The 17,811-nt window shown below is 64.5% G+C and overlaps 1 protein-coding gene across 11 annotated transcripts in view; it reads left to right on the plus strand.

Moving 5' to 3' along the window:
* The window catches only part of BAHCC1 (BAH domain and coiled-coil containing 1), a 75,778-nt gene that overhangs the window by 28,867 nt on the left and 29,100 nt on the right, over window positions 1-17,811 (plus strand). For 6 of the 11 annotated variants that reach the window (XM_070483814.1, XM_070483816.1, XM_070483815.1 and 3 more), the window contains exon 3: window positions 8,027-8,157. In XM_070483814.1, coding sequence (XP_070339915.1) covers window positions 8,027-8,157 — 131 coding nt within the window. Of the gene's footprint in view, window positions 1-7,977; window positions 8,158-17,811 lie in introns of all 11 variants that reach the window. The other 5 variants (XM_070483817.1, XM_070483819.1, XM_070483821.1 and 2 more) reach the window with 1 other exon arrangement.

The following is a 17,811-nucleotide window of genomic DNA, read 5'->3' on the forward strand; positions in this document are numbered from 1 at the left end:
TGGAGGGAGGGAGGGATGAATGGAGGGGGAGATGGATGGATGGAGTGGTGGATGGAGGGAGGGAAGGATGGATGGAGGGAGAGATGGATGGATGGACTGGTGGATGGAGGGAGGGAGGGATGGAGGGAGGGAGAGATGTATGGATGGAGGGAGGGAGGGATGAATGGAGGGGGAGATGGATGGATGGAGTGGTGGATGGAGGGAGGGAGGGATGGATGGAGGGATGGAGGGGGTGGATGGATAAACGGATGAGTCTGCAGGATGGGGGAGTGCACAGGGTTTTGGTAAGCCTGCCCCCAGGCTGCCCTCGGCCAGCACCTGCCTCCTCCTCCCTTAATTTCTCCTGCTGTGCTGGCCCTGGCGCTTCTGCCAGTGCTGTCAACAATGTCGTCCTCGTGGGGCTGGGGTGGGAGGAGGAAGATCACACTCTCCAGAGGCCAGTCTCCACCCAGCTCTGGGGGGGTCCACTTGGTGGATGGGGAAAGGCCAGCCAGCAGGGCGAACTCACCATCTACAGGCACGGGGCCTTCCTGTGAACCCAGTTCTGTCCTGTGCTGGTGTAGCCAGACCAGACCAAACCCTGTGAGCAGACCTGCCTCGGACAGGGGGACCCTACGTCCTTGTCCAGGTTGCCCTCTTCCTCTCCCTGCCCACAGCTGAGACATGGGTGTGTCCAGGGCTGGCTTGAGGGGCTGGGGGCCTGGGGCTGGGGATGGGGTGCAGGAGAGCAAGGTGGGTGCCCCTGACCCTGTCTGGATGGGCTCTCCCTCTGAGGGGACCAGTGGGGCTGGGGCGTGTGTGTGCGTGGTTGTGTGTGTGCCCCCATGTCTAGACCGGGGCCTTCATCTTCTTGCAGCCGGCTTCTTTCAAGATGGTGGTGAGGGAAATGCCTTGCCGTGGCCAAGGATGCTCCTCCAGCTGGGGGCTTAGCAGGGGTGGCGCTGACCTGCATGGTTGTCTCCCCACACCCTGCTGCAGGGAGTGTGAGAGGGAAGGGAGGAGGAGACCTGGGAGGAGGTGTGGGGACGGAGAGGGCAGAGAGGGAGGCCGCCCCCCGCCCCCGGGGCTCTCAGTTGCTCTCAGCCAGAGGCCGAGGGCGGCCCCAGTGGGGAGCGCTGGCTGCCCCCCTCCACCAACCAAAGGGCTAAATTTACTCTTTTAATAAGAACCAGGCTTATATCCGATTTTCCTTTTCTTTTATTAGTTCTGGGCTGTTGGTGGTTGGGCCCCTCCCCTGTCATCATTGCCTCCACATTTGTGGGCTGGGTGGCTCAGCAACCACAGAGTTTTCCTATTATGGCCTGAGAGACACTGCCTTTAGGCCAACCAGGGCTTCTGGAAGGTTCTCCTGTGCCGGCCGAGAGGAACTTCCCGCATGATGTGCTCATGTTTCTAGGCGGGCGGCCCTCACTGCAGGCCACCCCTACACCTAGGGCTGGGCTGGCCGGGGGGCTTACCCACGGCTTCCACTTCCTGCCCCCCCACGCCGTCGATCTGGTCCCTTCCCACCTCCCACCTCTGCCCTCTCTCCCTGTGGCTGTCTCAGCCTCCTCTTCTGGTCCAGCCCCCTCCACAGGGCCGAGGACAGCAGCATGGGGGTCACTGTGTGGCGCCCCATGGTCCGTGGTAGCAGAGAGGGGCCTTGAAGTGGGGCAAGCCCCGTGTCCAGTGAGACTGAGTGGGTGTGCTGGCCACGCTGACCTCGGGGGGCTGCCTACTTGCGGCCAGAGGGGACTGCCCCAAATCTGGCAATCTGGTCCTGCCGGGCATTCCAAATCAGTGAGGGCATTGTGCCAGGCTGAGCTGTATCTCCACCGCAGAGTCTCAGAGCCAGGTGGCTGGGGGCTGAGCGGCTGGGCTGGGGTCGGGGCTGACTCCCTGGTAGCTGGCTCAGGGGTCAGGGGTCTTGGAGCTGTGGTTTGGTGCAGACTTGAGGTTAGGGTTCCCCTTCCACCACGAGTCACCCCTGGGGGCAAAAGGAGGTGGCCTGCTGCCCTCACCCTGCCACCGCGGGGTCAGACAGAACCACAGGCCAGGAGCCTTTTCCAGGGTCCAGCCCAGTGAGGGCACCCATTGGCGGAGGCCTGACCCTGGGAAGCAGCATCTTTGGGGACCACCCAGCCTGTGTCGCCCCCTCGTACACGTTCAGAGCCGTGCTTGCACACTCATATCCACAGTGCACACTCAGAGCTCACACCTCAGAGATCTGTGCACATCTCTAGCCCGTGTACACCCATAGCCACGTGTGCACACTCAGCCAAGTGTATGCCTCATGAGTGCCCACACACAGTCCCTTTGCTGCCTCTGTGCCCACAGGTACACACACCCCCCCTTACATCATCTCACGCCTGGGCCGCTGGTGGGTTCCAGCCTAGCGGGGATCGTCCCTGGGTGGTATCGGGGGGAGTCGAGCCTGCAAATCTGTGCACACCCAGAGTGAGTCTCGTGGGCGGCAGTGTGGCCTGGCCTCTACGGCCCCTGCTGCAGCTGCTTTGGATTTCCTGGAGGGGGCAGTCCCAGAGCGGCCCCTCCCACCAGGGCCAGGTCTCTTCATCCCTGTCCCCTTCACCCCCACCCTTCTCCTTGGCAGTCAGACAGATGGATGTCCACCTGCCTCCGAGCAGGCTGGACTGAGGCCTCTCCACGTCACTCCACACAGGACACCCAGTGTGGACACTTTCCCTCCACCCTCCCTCCCTCCGCTGGAATGAGAGGAATGTGGGCCAGGTCCATGTGGTGGGCTCTTGGTCCTTCCTGCCTCCTCCTCCTCTCTGCCCAGCTCCCTCTGGGGCCTGGCTCAGCGCAGGAGGGGCACTGTGGCCCCCAGGCAGGCCACCCGTCGCTCCAGTGTCTCAGCTGCCCCTGGTGTCCTGGGGGAGACCCAGGGATGGCTCAAGGGGAGCCGGGTGTCCCCAGTGCCCAGGCAGGCTCTGCAAGGGCCTGGGGGAAGCAGGGAGCCTGAGCAGGTGTGAGCGGGAGGGTGGGAGCTGGCGCGGGCGGCGGGTGCAGCCGCCAGACGCAGAGCCGGGGAGCCCGGTGCCAGCAGCCCGTCAGCTGGGCTTCCGGAAGCTCCGGGAGCGCCGGGAGCCTGGGAAGGGGCTTGCTTCTCACGAGCGGCCGCCAGCCATCTCAGCGAGGCCTTTTTTTTTTTACAACCCATTTCACAGTTTCCAGAAAAGGAGGATGCTGTCTCAGTGGCTCACTTCAGTCACAACAAATGCTCGCTCTGCCGCAGCTCTGAGCTCCGCTCGTTCTCCCCTGCTCTCCCAGGCCCTTCCGTCTGTCCGTCCCTCTGTTTGTCCGTCACCTCCTTCTGCCCCCTTTGCCCTCAGCCTGGGGTCACAGTATGGAGCCTGGCTTCCCGGGGCCCCCACCCCAGGAGAGGCTGGAGGGGAGGTGGGGCTGAAGGGAGGGTGGGTGGACGGACGCCTGGAGGCTCCTGCACTCGTGGGCTCCGGGCAGGAGCGCCCTCGCTGCCCTCGGGCTGCCCGGGACCTGCTATCCATTGGCCGCAGCAGGGGGCCTGGAGAACAGGTTGGTGAAAGAGGCCCCGTTCCCCTCAGTTTTGCCTGGGCGTCTAGGGCCGCCTCTGCCACCGCCATTGCAGCTTGAGACTACCTCCTTGGTGCCACCCGGTCCATACTGCGGCCCTGTGGGTAAAGGCTGGGCTCAGTGGTCACTGGAGATTCTTGGGGTGTCAGGGCATTTCGGCCCAGCTCTGTCCAGCTGGGGCAGCTGGGAGGGAAGTGGCTGCTGAAGCCAGGGTCAAGGTACGTCCTGTCTCTCAGTCCAGGTTGTCCGGGCCTTGGTGCATGGAGACGGACAGGCCTCCAGGGGTGGGGGCTGTGCCTAAGGAGCCGGGCCGCCAGGGGGATGTCAACCAGCCCTCCCGGGCATGCTGGCTTCCGGAGCGGTTTTCTCAGCCAGCCCGGCGCCCGGGCCAGGCCTCCGTGGTGTACTCGGCAGGGCTGAGGCGGCACTGGAGCTGGGGCTGGAGCCCTGTGTCTGGGGCTGCAAACCCTGGCTTGGGCCAGCTGGGCCGTAGGGGTGGCTCGTGGGGGGCTGCTATGCTGTACCAAACGAGCTGCCTCAGAACCCAGGGGCGTGGCCACCTTGCCCATGCACACTGGAGGGGACAGGGCAGCCTTGGAGTGGACAGGCCTCCTTCAAACCCCAGCCTGGGCACGTGGGGCCCAGACTAACGATGCCCCGTTCTTTTATCAGCCCCGGGGCGGGCCTGCCACCTGGGATCGTGGGGATACAAGTTAGTATGAGGGTTTGTATAGCCCCTGGTAAAAGAGGGGCTGGTGCAGATGGTACTGGAATGGGGGCTCCCAGCCCGGCAAGTCATTGCGCAGAGCCCCCCTGGCCCTCCACACTGCTGGGAGCTCTCACTGTCCTCTCCCAGGCGGGTAACCGCAGCACTCTGTGGGCAAGGACCCTGCCAAGAGGAAAGAAGCCTCCAGCCCAGTTCCCGGCCAGACTTGGCCGCACAGCTCCGGCCCTGGCCAGGGCCCAGGCTGCCTCTGCTCGGGCTCTGTCTGGGCCTGGCTGCTGGTCGGCGGGCGGGTGGGGGCTGGGGAGGTGGCAGCCAGGTCTGCCCATACCTCTGCTGGCTGGGCACAGTGCCATCGCCAAACTCCTCGGAGGTGGAGGTGACAGCGGGGTTGGGGACACTCTGTCTGCATGTCGGGAGCTGGCTGGGCGAGGGGAGGCTCCGGGAGCCAGCAGTCCCCTCCCCACATCCACCACGGCAGTGCCCGCCTGGCAAGGCCTGCAGGACCTTTGATTGCTTCCAAACTTCTAGCCCAGGACGGTGGGGGAGAGATGGAACCCTTCAGAGCAAGGGTCGTGGAGCCTCATGGTGCAGGGCCCAGGCCAGGGGCGGATCAGGGCACTGGCTTTGCGTCTGCCCAGTGCCCATCCCCTCAGGGCTGGCCTGCCGGTCAGGGAGCGTGAGAGCCCCTGGCAGGACCTGTGCCATGGGCTGGGGTTTTAGGAGGGAGAGGCCTCCTGGGTCCCCGCGTGGGTCTCCCACGGTGACCCCAGGGTGGAGGACGTCCACGCGTGGAGTTGGGGCGTGGTGAAGGACTCCTGTGGCTCTGTATCGGAGCAAGTACCCAGAAGGTGGTCTGTGGAACGGTTGTAGCCTGTGCTCTGAAGGCAGTAGGGTCACTGACGATCTCTGTTTCTTTCCTTTTCGATGCCGCCAGAACATTTTATAAGGAAGATGTAAAAGATGTAAAGACATACTATTTGCATTACAAGGCTCTTCTGTTTTCAACATGAAAGGCAAAAGGAGTGGAGAAGCCCCCCAGCTGGATGGTCCAGCCTGAGTCTGGACACTGGGGGCCCACGAGCCACCCCCGAGGCCGGGAGAGGCGGCACAGCAGGGGCAGCTGGGTTAGCTCTGGTGGCCAGGGGTGGCCCTGAAGGCTGGCAGCAAAGCGGGGCCCTGGGGAACCTAGGACTGAGGCCGGGGCAGGGGAGCTGGGCTGGAACGCTGTCCCATGCTCCTCATTTCCCACACTCTGGAGTAAGGGTCCCTTCCTCATGGACTCAGAGAAACCAGCTGTAAGGAGGCACCCCAAGAGGGACCCCCAAGTCGGGAGACAGGCAGGCGTGGAGCCAGGGGAGCCCCAGGCTTGGGAGCTCTGGCTGCAGCAGGAAGCACAGCCTGTCACTGGCGAGTCCACTGCCCTGTGGAGCCAGGACCGGGGCCTGGCTGAGCTGCAGCGCCACCCCTCAAAGCCAGTGCAGTGGGACCCCCCCTTCTGGGATGGTATCAGAGCAGGGTACTCCCAAGACAGGGATCAGCCTCCCAGGGGGCGTGGCAGCCAGTGGCCCAAGCCTCCCCACCCCAGGTTCCAGCTTAGGGGTCCAGTTGGGGCAGATACCCCAACCGGCCTCAGGTTTGCTCCCCACCTGCCCAGCCCCAGGTGGCTGGTGCCTTGGGGCTTGGGTGGTGGGTCTTCAGAGGTTGCCTGCTGCCCTTGCAGGGACCCCCCCCCCCCCCCCCCGCCGTGGGACGCCCTGTGAGGGAGCTGCCTCCGCGCCTCGGTTTCCCTGATCCAAGGACCGGAAGGGCCTATGGGATGGGAGCTGTGCTTCCTGCCCAGCCCGGGGCCCTGCCGCCCCCGCCTGCCGTGGTGTGGGAGAGCTCAAGGTGCGGGGTTCCCAGGCCAAACTCCTGGAGAAATCCTTTATCCAGACCCGACTTTTGGACTCGGTTGCTTCCCACTGTCCCTGGGAGGAGCAGGGTGGGAGGGACTTCCCTGGGAGGGTGTGGGGGCGGGAAGGCCTGAGGGACTTGGGGCGGGCCTGGGTGAGGCAGGAAGAGGCCTCACTCATTCCACAGGCATGCCCCCCCAGGGTCCCTGGAGCCCAGCAGAGGCCGCCCTCCCTCTCCCGCCCTGCTCCTCCTGCCTGCCCCAGCCCCAGGAGGGCAACACTTCCCTTCCCAGCCCAGAGTCCCCTCCCCTGGCTGGACGCGCCTGTGGTCTGGCCGTGGCCCATGGCAGTCCCAGCCCTGCGGTCCGGGAAGTCCCTGGCTCCTGGGCACCTTCACCCCCTGCCCCTGGGTCCTTTCAGGGTTTCCCTGCAGTCTGACACCCACCACAGAAGTCAGCTTGTGCCCCAATCCCCAGCCAGCGCTCACAGGCTGTTCCTCTGTGGCCCAGGCCCAGGAGAGGCCCCCTTTGTCCACATGTCCCATTCACATGCGGAGGGGAGGAGAGTGCCAGGGTCCCGGCCAGCTGGGGCAGCCCCCCCACCCCCCCTGCTCCGGGCCTTGCCGCCTCTCTGCTGCTGAGTCACCCGTGTCTGGGAAGCTCCCAAGGCAGGGCCAGGCTGAATGAGGCATCACAAATTCACAAATTCCCCCTGCCTCCCGGGCAGGGAAACAGCAATCCTGACTCACCTTGGGCCGGGCCTGCAGCCTCCCCGGGCCCCCAGAACCCCTGCAAACCCCGCCAGGCCCCTCCACTCAGTCTGATGGGGTGGCGAGCCCCCAGGTCCCTGCTCTCCACTCCTGGGATGATCCAAGCCAGGCTCACTGCCCATGGAACTGTGGTGACAAGGTGCCAGGGCACCCTGCCGGGGTGGGGGCCAAGCAGTGCAGCCCCAGACCACCCACCAGGTGCCCAGCACTCTGTGTGCCCATATATCCTTCCTGTGTAAGCCACTGGTCGCCATGGAAACCCAGGGAAGCTCCCTGGGGCTGGCCTTGGCCACTGGACTTGGGCAGAGAGGGGACCCCGTGGCGGAGGGTGCAGGTGGGCTGGCGGGCATGGAGAGCTGGGGTGGGCAGGCTGCACAGGCTGGCTGTCTGCGTCTCCATGCCCGCCAGTCAGGGCCTGACCCTGAGAAAGCCTCAGGGGGATTTAAAAGCAGATCCATACACTTCATCCTCAGGCTCTGCCCATCCTTCCTTCTTCCTCTGCCTCAGTTTCTCCTCTTGCTCACCTAAGACAAGGCACCCAGTCTGATGAACCAGTTAATTAGACCAGGGGAGAAGGTTGAGGACCCCACTGTGGGGAAAGGCTAGCCCCCCCAAGTGCCGCCCAGCGGGTGGGGAGAGACAGCTGGCCTCTGTCAGGTCCGCTGGTGGCTGAGGCCGTGGAGCTGCTCACCGCCTGGGCCTAGGGGAGTCAGGGACTCTGCCCGCAAAGGGAAGACCCACCCACAGGGCCGTTTGCTCCCCTGGACCCTGAGTGTTTATTTAGTAGAGAACCTGGCCCCTGGTTGATGGGGTGGGAGTAGGCGCCATTCTTGGGGGTTTTGCAGTAACAGGAGGGCGTCAGGACCTCTGGACTCTGAGTGTGACCATCGGGGCTCGAGTGGGTAGCTTCTCCCGCCTGGGCTGCTTGGGATTTGAAGACAAAAGCCCCAGGGAGCTTGGGGCTGGAGAGTCGGCCCTGAGAGGGGCTCCTTGGTGGGGGTGCTGCCCAGACTCACTCTCGCCCCCTGTGTCCACAGCCAGCAGCCGTCTGATGGGCAACTCTCCGGCCTCTTCTTTTATGGGCAGTTTCCTCACTGGAAGCCTGGGCTCGGCAGCCTCTGCGCACCCCAGTGGCCCCGCCCCCTCCCCCTCGGAGCAGGCCTACCGTGGCCCCCACCCCACCGCCTCCCAGATCTGGTTCTCCCACTCGCACGAAGGTAAGTCAGGGGCCTGGGCTCCCGGCAGCACCCGCGGCTAGAGCCACCGACGTGGTGTCCAGGGCCAGTGGCGAGGCAGAGGGCTCCCCCGCTGTGGCAGGCAAGAGCCGGCTGGCAGACCCTGCCAAGCGCTCTGGCGAGGGGCTGCTCCCAGCAGAGGAAGCCTCCATGGGGGAGGTGGTAATTGGTTGGAAAGAGGGGTGGGCCCCGCCAGGCAGTGGTCCTGGCCAGATGTGCACCATAGATGGGCAGAGAGGGAGAGAAGAGGGTGGAGCTGGGAGGGCTCTGAGAGCCAAGGAAACATGGAGCACAGCTGGGCCAGCCGGTCCGGGCTGCACCCACCTTCTCCGACTCAGGGAGGCATGGGCTCCAGATGTGCCAGCTGGGAGGGAGGGGCAGTCAGGAGAGAGCTGTCAGCATTCTCAGCTGCCACCCTCGGGGCCTTGCCTAGAACAACGGAGTCCCTCCCAGGCCTGGCCTCCCCATGGGACGCAGCCCCTGTGCGCACAGTAGGTGCCCTGTGAATAAGCATCGATCTCAGGCCAGGTGGCTGGCAGGAGGGCCGCTGGAGGCCCTTCTAGGTCTCTGAGGCTCCCCTTGGCTTTCCCAGGGTGGGGCACCCCCCACCCAGCTCCTGCTGTCTGCTCAGCCCCTTGGCGCTGTGACGTGGGTGGTGGCCCTGGGCCCCAATGTCCCTGGCCCCTGGTTGCCAGTATCCGCTCGGCCGTCCAGTTCCCCGAGGCGTGGGAAGGGTTAAGCCTGGCAGCGGCTGGCACGCGGAGAGGTAATTGCAGTTGGCAGCGGGCACAGAGGGCTCTCCGCTCCTGGCACTGGCACCGCCGTAATTCAATGACTGCTGAGCGGCGGGTGTTGTGTTTGCAGAGCGCACGGACCCACACACCGCGACCGTCGCCGCCCATGTTCCAGGCTGGGAGATTAGCGCCCGGCGCTGCTGGAGAGCGAGAGAAATCTCTCTTTGTGCAATAAGAAAGGGGCTGTTTTCCAGACAGGACAGGTGACGAGTGAGGGACAGTTGTTAGAATAATCTGGGCTTTAAGCTCTGTGTGGAGCACACATGTTGGACAGGTGATAAGGAGCAGTTCTCTCCCCTGGCAGAGGGGAGGCCAGACTGGCTCTGAGGACCCAGGTGGGCAGAGCAGGGTCCCTGGCCCAGACCCACCTCCGCTTCCCACTGCTGCACTCTTAGCAGCCTCCCTGAGGGGCGACCTGGTGCAGATGAGTCCAGACCCTGGTTTGGGGCCTCCTGGACTGGCCGTGGGTGGGCCCCATGCCTTCCTGGCACCACTCACCCCCCTGCCCCTTCCAGCCCTCCCGCCTTCTGTGTCTGCCGGGCACACTTGCAGCCCTGGCAGGAGCATCTGGCTCCCAGGATGTCTGCAGGAGGGAGGAGGGTGGCTGAGCCTGGGGGAGGGCTGCACCAGCCATGTGGGACTGCCTCAACTGAAGTAACCGCCACGGCCCGACGCTGGCCCAGCCACAGGTGCGTGGGTGCCCCCAGGCTGGCTGACTTGGTTTCCCCTTCTTGCAACGGTGGCCCCTGGTCGGCCCCAGGAGTGGCAGCAGCCCTGCATCAGGAGCCATGCATCCCCTTCCCCTCTCTCCTACCCTTAGGGACCTCGCCGGCAAGGAGGGCGGTTTGTGGGCAGCACCACCTGCCCTGGGGCCCGGGGAGAAGGTGCCCCCGTCCCTCTGGGGGCTGCTGGGAGGCTGGGGTGGGAGGCGGCCTGCAGACAGAGTGCCCTCAACGGCCTCCAGTCACTCACTTCCCCTGAGCCAACGGCTGCCTGCCCCCTGCCCTCAGCCCTGGGCCCATGAGAGTCCACCTGTCTTGGTGGGAGGCCAGTGTGGGGGTGGCACTCTGGCCTGCGCTGGCCCCATCCTGCATCCTGGAGAGGCAGCTCCTTCAAGGCATGGCTGGTCTGAGCAGGAAGAGGGGTCGAGGCTGGGCCTCTCCCTCTGAAGCCAGCCCTGAGGGCTAGTGGGCATCTGTCTGTCCACCCAGCCCCGAAACACCACCAGCACCTCCTTGAGCTGGCCATACTCACAGTCTAGTGGGGAAGACAGGTGTGTCAGGACTGTGGGCTTGGTGGGCAAGCACAGGTGGACGCAGAACAAGGAGAAGTGGGACGTGGCCTCTGGCCACTCACCCAGGCTCTGGAACACAGGGTGGGTGTGGAGCAGAGTACACCTCAGGTCTGAAGACGGGTGTGGGGGAGGCAGCAGGTGTCGAGGGGAGAACACCCCCCAACCCGACAGGTTCCGCCTGAGGGTAGCTAGTGTGTGTCTATCCAGGGGACCATGCAACCACATGCACCTCCCAGGCCCATGCCTCAGTTTACCCCCTTGCCGTCTCCCGTTCTCTTCCTTCAGTTGAGCTTCCCCACCTCGGGATCCCCTTCCTGTGGGGCTTCCCCTGCCCTCCGCCCTCTGCCCGCCTGTCTGCTGCAGCCTCACTCCCCGACAGGCCACGTGGTGCGACTGCCTCGCTGTGAGCTCGGAGCGTAAAGGCCAGCGGGCGGGCGGGGCTGGAGCGAGTGGCAGCGCTTGCTGGCTGGCTGCCCTGGCAGCGTGCCTGGCTGCTAGTTTGACTGGGTGCCAGCTGGCTCCCCGCGTGCCGGGGCCTGTTTCTCTGCCGTGTGTGTTCGGGGGGGGGGGGCGTGTGGGGGAGGAGGCGGGCGGGGGGCACGCGACACGGCCGGAGGGTGGGGGCCGACAGGCACGGTGGGCTGCCTGGGCGGGCTGTTCAGAGGTCTGGCTCACACCCTCATCCCGCTTCCTTCCACAGCCTCCAGGATGGATGGGGAGGCAGGTGCCCTGAAAAGCCAGCTCACCGCTCCCTCCCGTGTCTGGGGCTGGCCAGGGCTGGGCCCCTGAAGGGTTTCTTATCTTAAGGGCAGGCAGGCCAGGGCCAGCAGCAAGTGGGGGCTGGGTGGGCCAGGTGCCCCCCACTGCAGGCAGGGCTCCCCCCTCCGTTCGTGGACCCAGCCCACCATCTGGGGGGCAGCTGCCAGAGTGTGGGCTCGGGCTTCTTGCTTCCCTGGTGGAGCAGCTGGGGTGCAAGGGAGGCACCCCAGAGATGGAGGAGCCACCCTGGAACATCTGGCCTGGGCCAGAGCCTGTCTGTCCAGTCCCCCAGCCTCTTGGCCCCCTAGGCTCACCCAAGTGAGGGATCCTGCCAGAGCCTGCATGTCCCCCTCTGGAGCTTAGGGTGCAAATGGGCGGTGGGACTGGCCCAGGGCAGGGGTGAGCCAGTGTCCAGCAAGCCTGCCCTGGGTGGGTCGAGGGGAGCGGGGGCGCAGCACAGCTGGTCCTATTGTCAGCAAGCCTGGCCCCCTCCCTCCCCACCCCAGCCCCCAGCTGCCTGGCTGGGACCACCCACAGGGCGGATGAAAGGGACTTCTGTTTCTGGGGGCTCAGCTGGGGAGGGGTGGGGGCCGGAGCTGCTGTGCTCTGCAGCCTAGGCTACTTGTGGTCTCTTGTGCCACCTGGAGGGGGAGCCTCAGGCGGCAGTGGGCACACGTGCCAGCCCCGGCCGTCAGCCTGGCTGGCCTCTTTGTCAGAGCCTTACCTATCCCTGCAGCCACTTGTGCATCCAGGGCTGGGCAGGCCTCCAGTGAGGCAGGGGCTACACCAAAGAGTTATCCAGTGGTCCCTGCTGTTCCTGGCCCCCGAGCTTCCCCGCGTGCCGCCAGCTGCCCCTCACTCCCCCTCTGTCCCCTCTGAGATCTCAGGGCTTGCCGGGGCTTCTGGGAGCGAGTGGGAGCCAGGAGCATGTCTGTGTGAGGGACAGAGGTCCCACCCAGAGCCCACCAACTTCCTGTGACCTTGGAGGCCTCCTGGCTCCCACACCTCCACCTTCTGGAACTGTCTAGAGGGCCCTCCACCTGCCCCTCTCTGAGTCCCTTTCTCCCAGACCCTGTCAGCTCCTCCTCTCTCTCCTGGCCTCAGTTTCCTCAGTGGCTAAAATGGCCTCTGAATCTGCCCTCACAGGACCACTAGCGATCACCCGCTAGTGCTCTCCCCCCAGCCCGGTGGAGATGCCCCCATGTCTGAGTGGCACCCGTCGCCCTCCTTCCTGGCCCCCACCCATGCCCACCCGTGGCCACAGGAGGACACTGTAGGGGAGGGGCCTAAGCTCCCAGATCCCCACATGGGGGTCAGGGCTGCCACAGGCACAGGGAGGTCATCCTGTCTGGACCTCTCACCCCTGCAGAGCGTTCTCAGGGCTCTGCGTGGCCAGCCCTCCCTGAGTCCTTGGCCCCTGGCTGCATCTGGCCTCGGCCTGCCTCCCCATCAGGGCACCACCTTCCTGCCGACGGGCCCGAGTCTCACGCTCCGGCAGGTCTCTGTCGCAGCCAGAGCCCAGCTCACCACGATTTCCCTCGCATGCTTCTTTCCTTGTCCTGTCAGCTGCTGAGGGCGGGGGTCCTGCCCTGAGCACTGTGGGCACCAGAGCCCTGCCCCAGTGTGCATGTGCGGGCCTGGTTCCTGCAGCTGCAGGTGGCCCTGAGGCAGGGATCCTGGGACCAGTCCCTGGTTCTAGGTCCACCCGGTGGCATTCAGGATGATGGTGTTGTACCTGCCCCTGGCCCTGATGTGACGCTCACCTCATTTACTTTTCCCGGCGATACCCGCATCTGTGGGTGGCTGTTCACCCATTTCACAGGTAAGGAAATGGAGGCTCAAGAAGGTGTGTTACGGGATTTGAGTCCAGAGTCCAACCCGAAGCCTCACTTCTCCTTTCCCCCACCCCGGCTGCCTTCTGAACCAGGTCTCCCTCCGCCTACCCTGTGTCGGGACTGGGCAGCTCCTTCCCCAGCTCCCGCTGGTCCCTATGCCAGGACTCAGTGGGGCTTTTGGTGTGGAGGCAGCTGTGGGGCCCAGGGCTAAGATGCCCACAGCCGGAGGGCGCTAGGGACTGTGTGCGACAAGGACCCAGGCACCTGCCTTTTGCAAGGGGTGTCTTTACAGCCTGAGAGCTGTATTAGCCTCACGTCCTCGGCACCTGGCGAGGAGGCTGGGAGAGCTGTGGCACCTCGGAGCCTCAGTTTCCCCATCTACACACTGCACTTACCAGGACAGCCGTTCAGATCCGCATGTCCTCACATGTCCCCTGTAGCAGCTGTCCACTGCTGAGCTGGGGGCCTTGGCACCGTCCTGGGTTGACATTTGCGGCAGGGACGTGTGTGTGGGAAGCCCTGGGTCTGATTGCGGGGGGAGAGACCCGCTGTTGCTGCCCAGGCAGGTGCACCTGTCCACTGCATGTCTGTCGGGGGCTGGCTCTGGGCATTCTGTGTCCCCAAGCATCTGGGACCCCCAAGCATGATGGCCTGTGAGTGTCCAGGACACCCCCCTGGGGGGTTTGGAGCCTATGGGAGGCCAGGGTGAGGAAGCCACGGACAGGAGGTCTGGGGGGCAGGGCAGGGTGGCAGTCGGAGCAGCTTTGGGGTGTTGGTGGAGGTTTTGGGGGTCCCGCCAGCTAGCTCCAAGCTCTGAGTTTCTTTTGTCTTTCCCAGCTCTCCCCAGCCCTCAGGCCCCGACTCCCTCAGGGGCCCTGGCCGAGCTCTGCGTTTCTGCTCTCTGCAGCCAGAGCCTTGCTGCCCCGGGCAGAGCACGTGCCAGGAGCCCGGGACCGTCCGCGGCCGCCCGTGTCCTGGCCAGGCTGCCCACTGCTTCTGGTCCAGAGGTGCCTGCGGGAGCCTGGCACCTCTCCGGCTCTCAGCCTGGGAACCGACGGAGGCTGCCAGGCCCCTCCCTGGGGTGGCTGGGGGTCAGTGTGTGTGTGGAGCGCCTGAACCGGGGCCCCACAGGCCGGTGTGGTGGGCCGCCTTTGACGGGCTGGAATGCGGCAGGAGTCTACACGGGCCCCAGCCCCTGGCTACAGAAGGCTGAGGCTTGGACACACCCTGAGGGGCTGAGCTGCCAAAACCCACTCCAGCCCCAAGAAGGGGTCTCGCTCGGCTCCTCTCAACAAAGTCCAGGGTGATCAATCCTGGGAGCTGCACTTCGAACACACAACCTGGATGCCCAGGGGTTCTGACTGCGAGTGTGAGGGGCCTAGGGCTGGACGCAGGGGCGTTTGGTAGGAAGCAGGGAGGGCTTGCGGAGGGGGCTGTTCCAGGTGACTTACTTCAGATACTACAGCAGGGGTGGCAAATGTCCTGCCAACTCACTGCCAATGCCTCTCCTGTACCCAGGGCAGACATTATTAGTTGATGGCAGCACAGCACTTTTGCTGCTGCATGTGGTCGCAGCCTCAGAATCCTTCTTACCCCAGCATTCTGAGTGGTTGCTATGGTTTAGTAGACCTGTGCACCCCAGTTGAAACACATTGACACCCTGAGTGAAAGGGGTGTCACACAGGAGAGAGCTAGCACCCAGTTAGTGTTGGGTGTTGGGCCGGGGCCCCCACCCTGGCAGTGTGGCAGAATCCTGAGTATGCCAGGGCCCCAGGAGCCAGGGCTGTTTGCCAGGCCTGGTGTCTCCTGGGCATCTCGGCGGGGGTCATGGTGGGTGGAGTAAGGGTGGCGTTCGTCAAGGCTGGCAGGACATGGACAGGGGTGGGGGCTCTGCCGGGCTTCATTGAGAGGGGCCTTCCCCACCGCTGAGGCCTGGAGGTAGCCTGACCCAGAGGAGATGTGGCCTCTGACAGGTCAGGGCAGTAGAGACAGCCCGACATGGGTTCCTCGGAGCCCGCCAGGTATGGCTGTGTAGGTACAGGTTCCCTGCCCCATTGGTCAAGGACTCAGCCAGGCATGGTGTGGGGAGCTGCAGCTCAAGGCTCGACGGTGGGGAGAACTTTCTAGCAATTTGAGCCTCAGGGTCAGGGTGGGTGTTGCCCTCCAGGGAGGTGGCAATGCCATCTGTCAAGGTGGCACAGGGTCTTGTCTCGTGAGCGTGGAGGCAGTGGGCAGGGAACTGGGGCAGGACCCTGGGGAGAGGTGGTTGGAGCCTGTGCGTCAGGCCTCAAGAAGAGTTTGCTAAACCTGCCGTGTCTGTGCTGAGCTCGGTGGGCCTGGGAGTGGGGGCTCCCAGGTGACCCTGCGCTGGGGGGTTCCCTCACCCCTGGGGAATCCTCGTCCTCTGGATGGCTGACCACACCCTTCCCGGGCCTGGCCGGAGCACTCCCAGTGTCCAGCCTCCCAAGAGACGTCAGGAGGCTGGTCCCTGGGAGGGGGCGGTTGCCACCTCCCCGGCTTGGTGAGGAAGAAGGTGCTGGGCCTGGCTTGGGGCAGGTGGGGTCGCGGGCACCTTAGCTGCTGGGAAGGTGCTGTGATGAAACCTAGGAGAAGTGAGGTGCCAGATGGGTGGGGCTGAGGTCACCCCACCGAGGGAGGAAGGCAGATACGGAGGCGCCGGCCCGTGTGTGCCCTGGGGGACCACCCTCCTGCCTCTTGGCCAAGAGGCTTGCAGCAGGCCTTGTGTCTTCCGGGGCCCCCGCCCCTTCACTCGGGGGCAGGAGAAGCCCCCCACCCCAGGGCCCCCACCTCCTCACGCATTTCCCCTGTGAAGTGCCCTGCCCACCCTCCCACCCCTCTGTCCTTCAGACCCTGCCCTCTGGAGGTTCCCACCGGGCAGGCTGCCTGCTGACCCCTCTCTTCCTATCCGCTCCGCACACTTCCCACCGGCATCCCTGACCTTCCGGACGTGGCCCAAGAAGGCCCAGGGGTTACCGGGGGGCTGAGGGGTGTAGTCACTTTGCCTCACGGCCCCAGGGACCTGATATATGCCATCCCTGCCCAGCCCTTGACCGCTTCCATTTCATTACACCTCATCAGGTTCTGATGGTGTTGACCCTTTGTCCCCCACTGTCACTTATAGGATTGGGTTGAGTTTTCTGGCAGCTCACAGCAGTGGGGGCAGGATGGGGGGGTGTCCTCAATGAGACTCCACTGTGGCCCAGGGCCCCTCCCCAGGGCTCCAAGGGCAGGGGGACCCAGGGACAGCAGGTCTGGGGCCCAGCTCCTCACCGTGGGCACTTGCTTTACACAGGTTGGCCACTTGTCTGTTAGGGTGAGCCCAGCAACCCCAACCCCAAGGGATGTGTGGGTTTGGGAAGGGGGATCCTAGACCGTGCTGCCGCCTTAAGAATGTGAGTTTGAGGAGCTCTGGCCCTGGATTCCACGGCAGCCAGCCCCCACCCTGCCGCCGAGCCGCCTTGGTGTGTCTGTAGCACGCCCTGCTCTGGTGTCCTGTGCCTGCCACCCTGCACCCTCCCTGATCCCCTAGCCCTCCCCAGAAACAGCCCCCACATTCTCTGCTGCAGCCCCTTCAAGGACCCAGCGTCACCTGAGCCGGCCACAGCAGCCCTGGCTTCTCGTCTCAGAACAGCTGCTCTGATTCATAAAAATCATTTTGTATTTTCGTCTTCAGTTCAGAGAGTACGGTCTTGTTGGGGCAGAGAAAGGGGCCTTTCTGTGGCCAGGCAGGGAGGACTTGACCCCTCCTCTTTTTGCCCCCTCATCCCCACCCGTCTGGGCCTCTTTCCCCACACTCACCGGGTCGTCCACCCAGCCCCCTGGCCCAGGCTCTCTCCATTTCTTCTTCCGTCACCCCCATCTGCCCCCGCCTTCCTCCCCCAGCCTTAATTCCCCTTCTGGGGTCCCAGAAGGAGGGGCCTCGGGCAGGCTGAACACGGGGGAGGCAGGGGCTTGGGGCCCCTGGTAGATTTCTGCCCCTGCTCCCTGGACAGCCACCAGCTCGGGGTCAGAAGTGGAGGGACACGAAGAGCCATTGCCCTCACACTGCCCCTGAAGGGTGCTGGGCATGAAGGAGCCCACCACTCAGCTGGCTGAAGGCCTGCTCCCCTCGGAGGATGGGTGGGTGGGAGGCCCGGACCTCCCAGGGGTCACTGGGGAGTCTGCCTGGGAACCGGCGTCTGGGAGGGAGGAATTTACAGACTTCTGTTTACCAAAACGAGGCCCCGTAAAACATTTAACAGCAGCCAATTAAAGGGGGACAGCTGTGGGGTTTAGCCCCCTCCGTATAGCACACATGGGCCTCTGCCCCCTGCCCCAGCCACCCCCACCCGCCCGGCTCTCAGCTTTTGTCAAGTCTTCCAGGAGCTGCGTTTAATCTAGGAAACAGCTGCTCCAGATGTGTCTCGGTACACAAACCAGGCCAGTTGGCCAGGCTCTCCGGACTCAGCCCGTGCCCTCGGCAAGGGGGGCTGCAGGGGGACAGGCCAGGGTGGCAGCGGGCACCTTGCCCGAGTCCTCAGACGAGCCGGAGGTGTGAGCCCTGAGTGGGAGACATCCAGGGACTCCTCGGAGCCTTCACTATGTGTGCTTGTCACGAGCCTCCAAATGGGGCTGGTGTGGGTAGCCGTCCTCGAGCGTGTGGGATCCAGGATGCATTCTACATGGAGCATCTCTTGGGGATAGTGTTCCACAGCTTCACCTTGGACCCACTGGGCCAGAGAACATCAAACTGCGTCTTTAGGGTCTGAATGGTAGCCTGCCACTGCCGAGGGGCCCCCCGGGATTGGGGTGCAGTGTGCCCCATTTGGACTGGGGACCTTGTTCCTGTGCGATCCTGGAGTAACCGCGTTTGCTGCCTGACCGTTTCTCACTCTGAGCTCTGCCCCCTGCCCCTTGTCCATCTTCACCTCTGAGCTGGGTTCCATAGCCTGAC

The sequence above is a fragment of the Equus asinus genome, chromosome 13 (assembly GCF_041296235.1).
Source record: "Equus asinus isolate D_3611 breed Donkey chromosome 13, EquAss-T2T_v2, whole genome shotgun sequence".
NCBI lineage: Eukaryota > Metazoa > Chordata > Mammalia > Perissodactyla > Equidae > Equus > Equus asinus.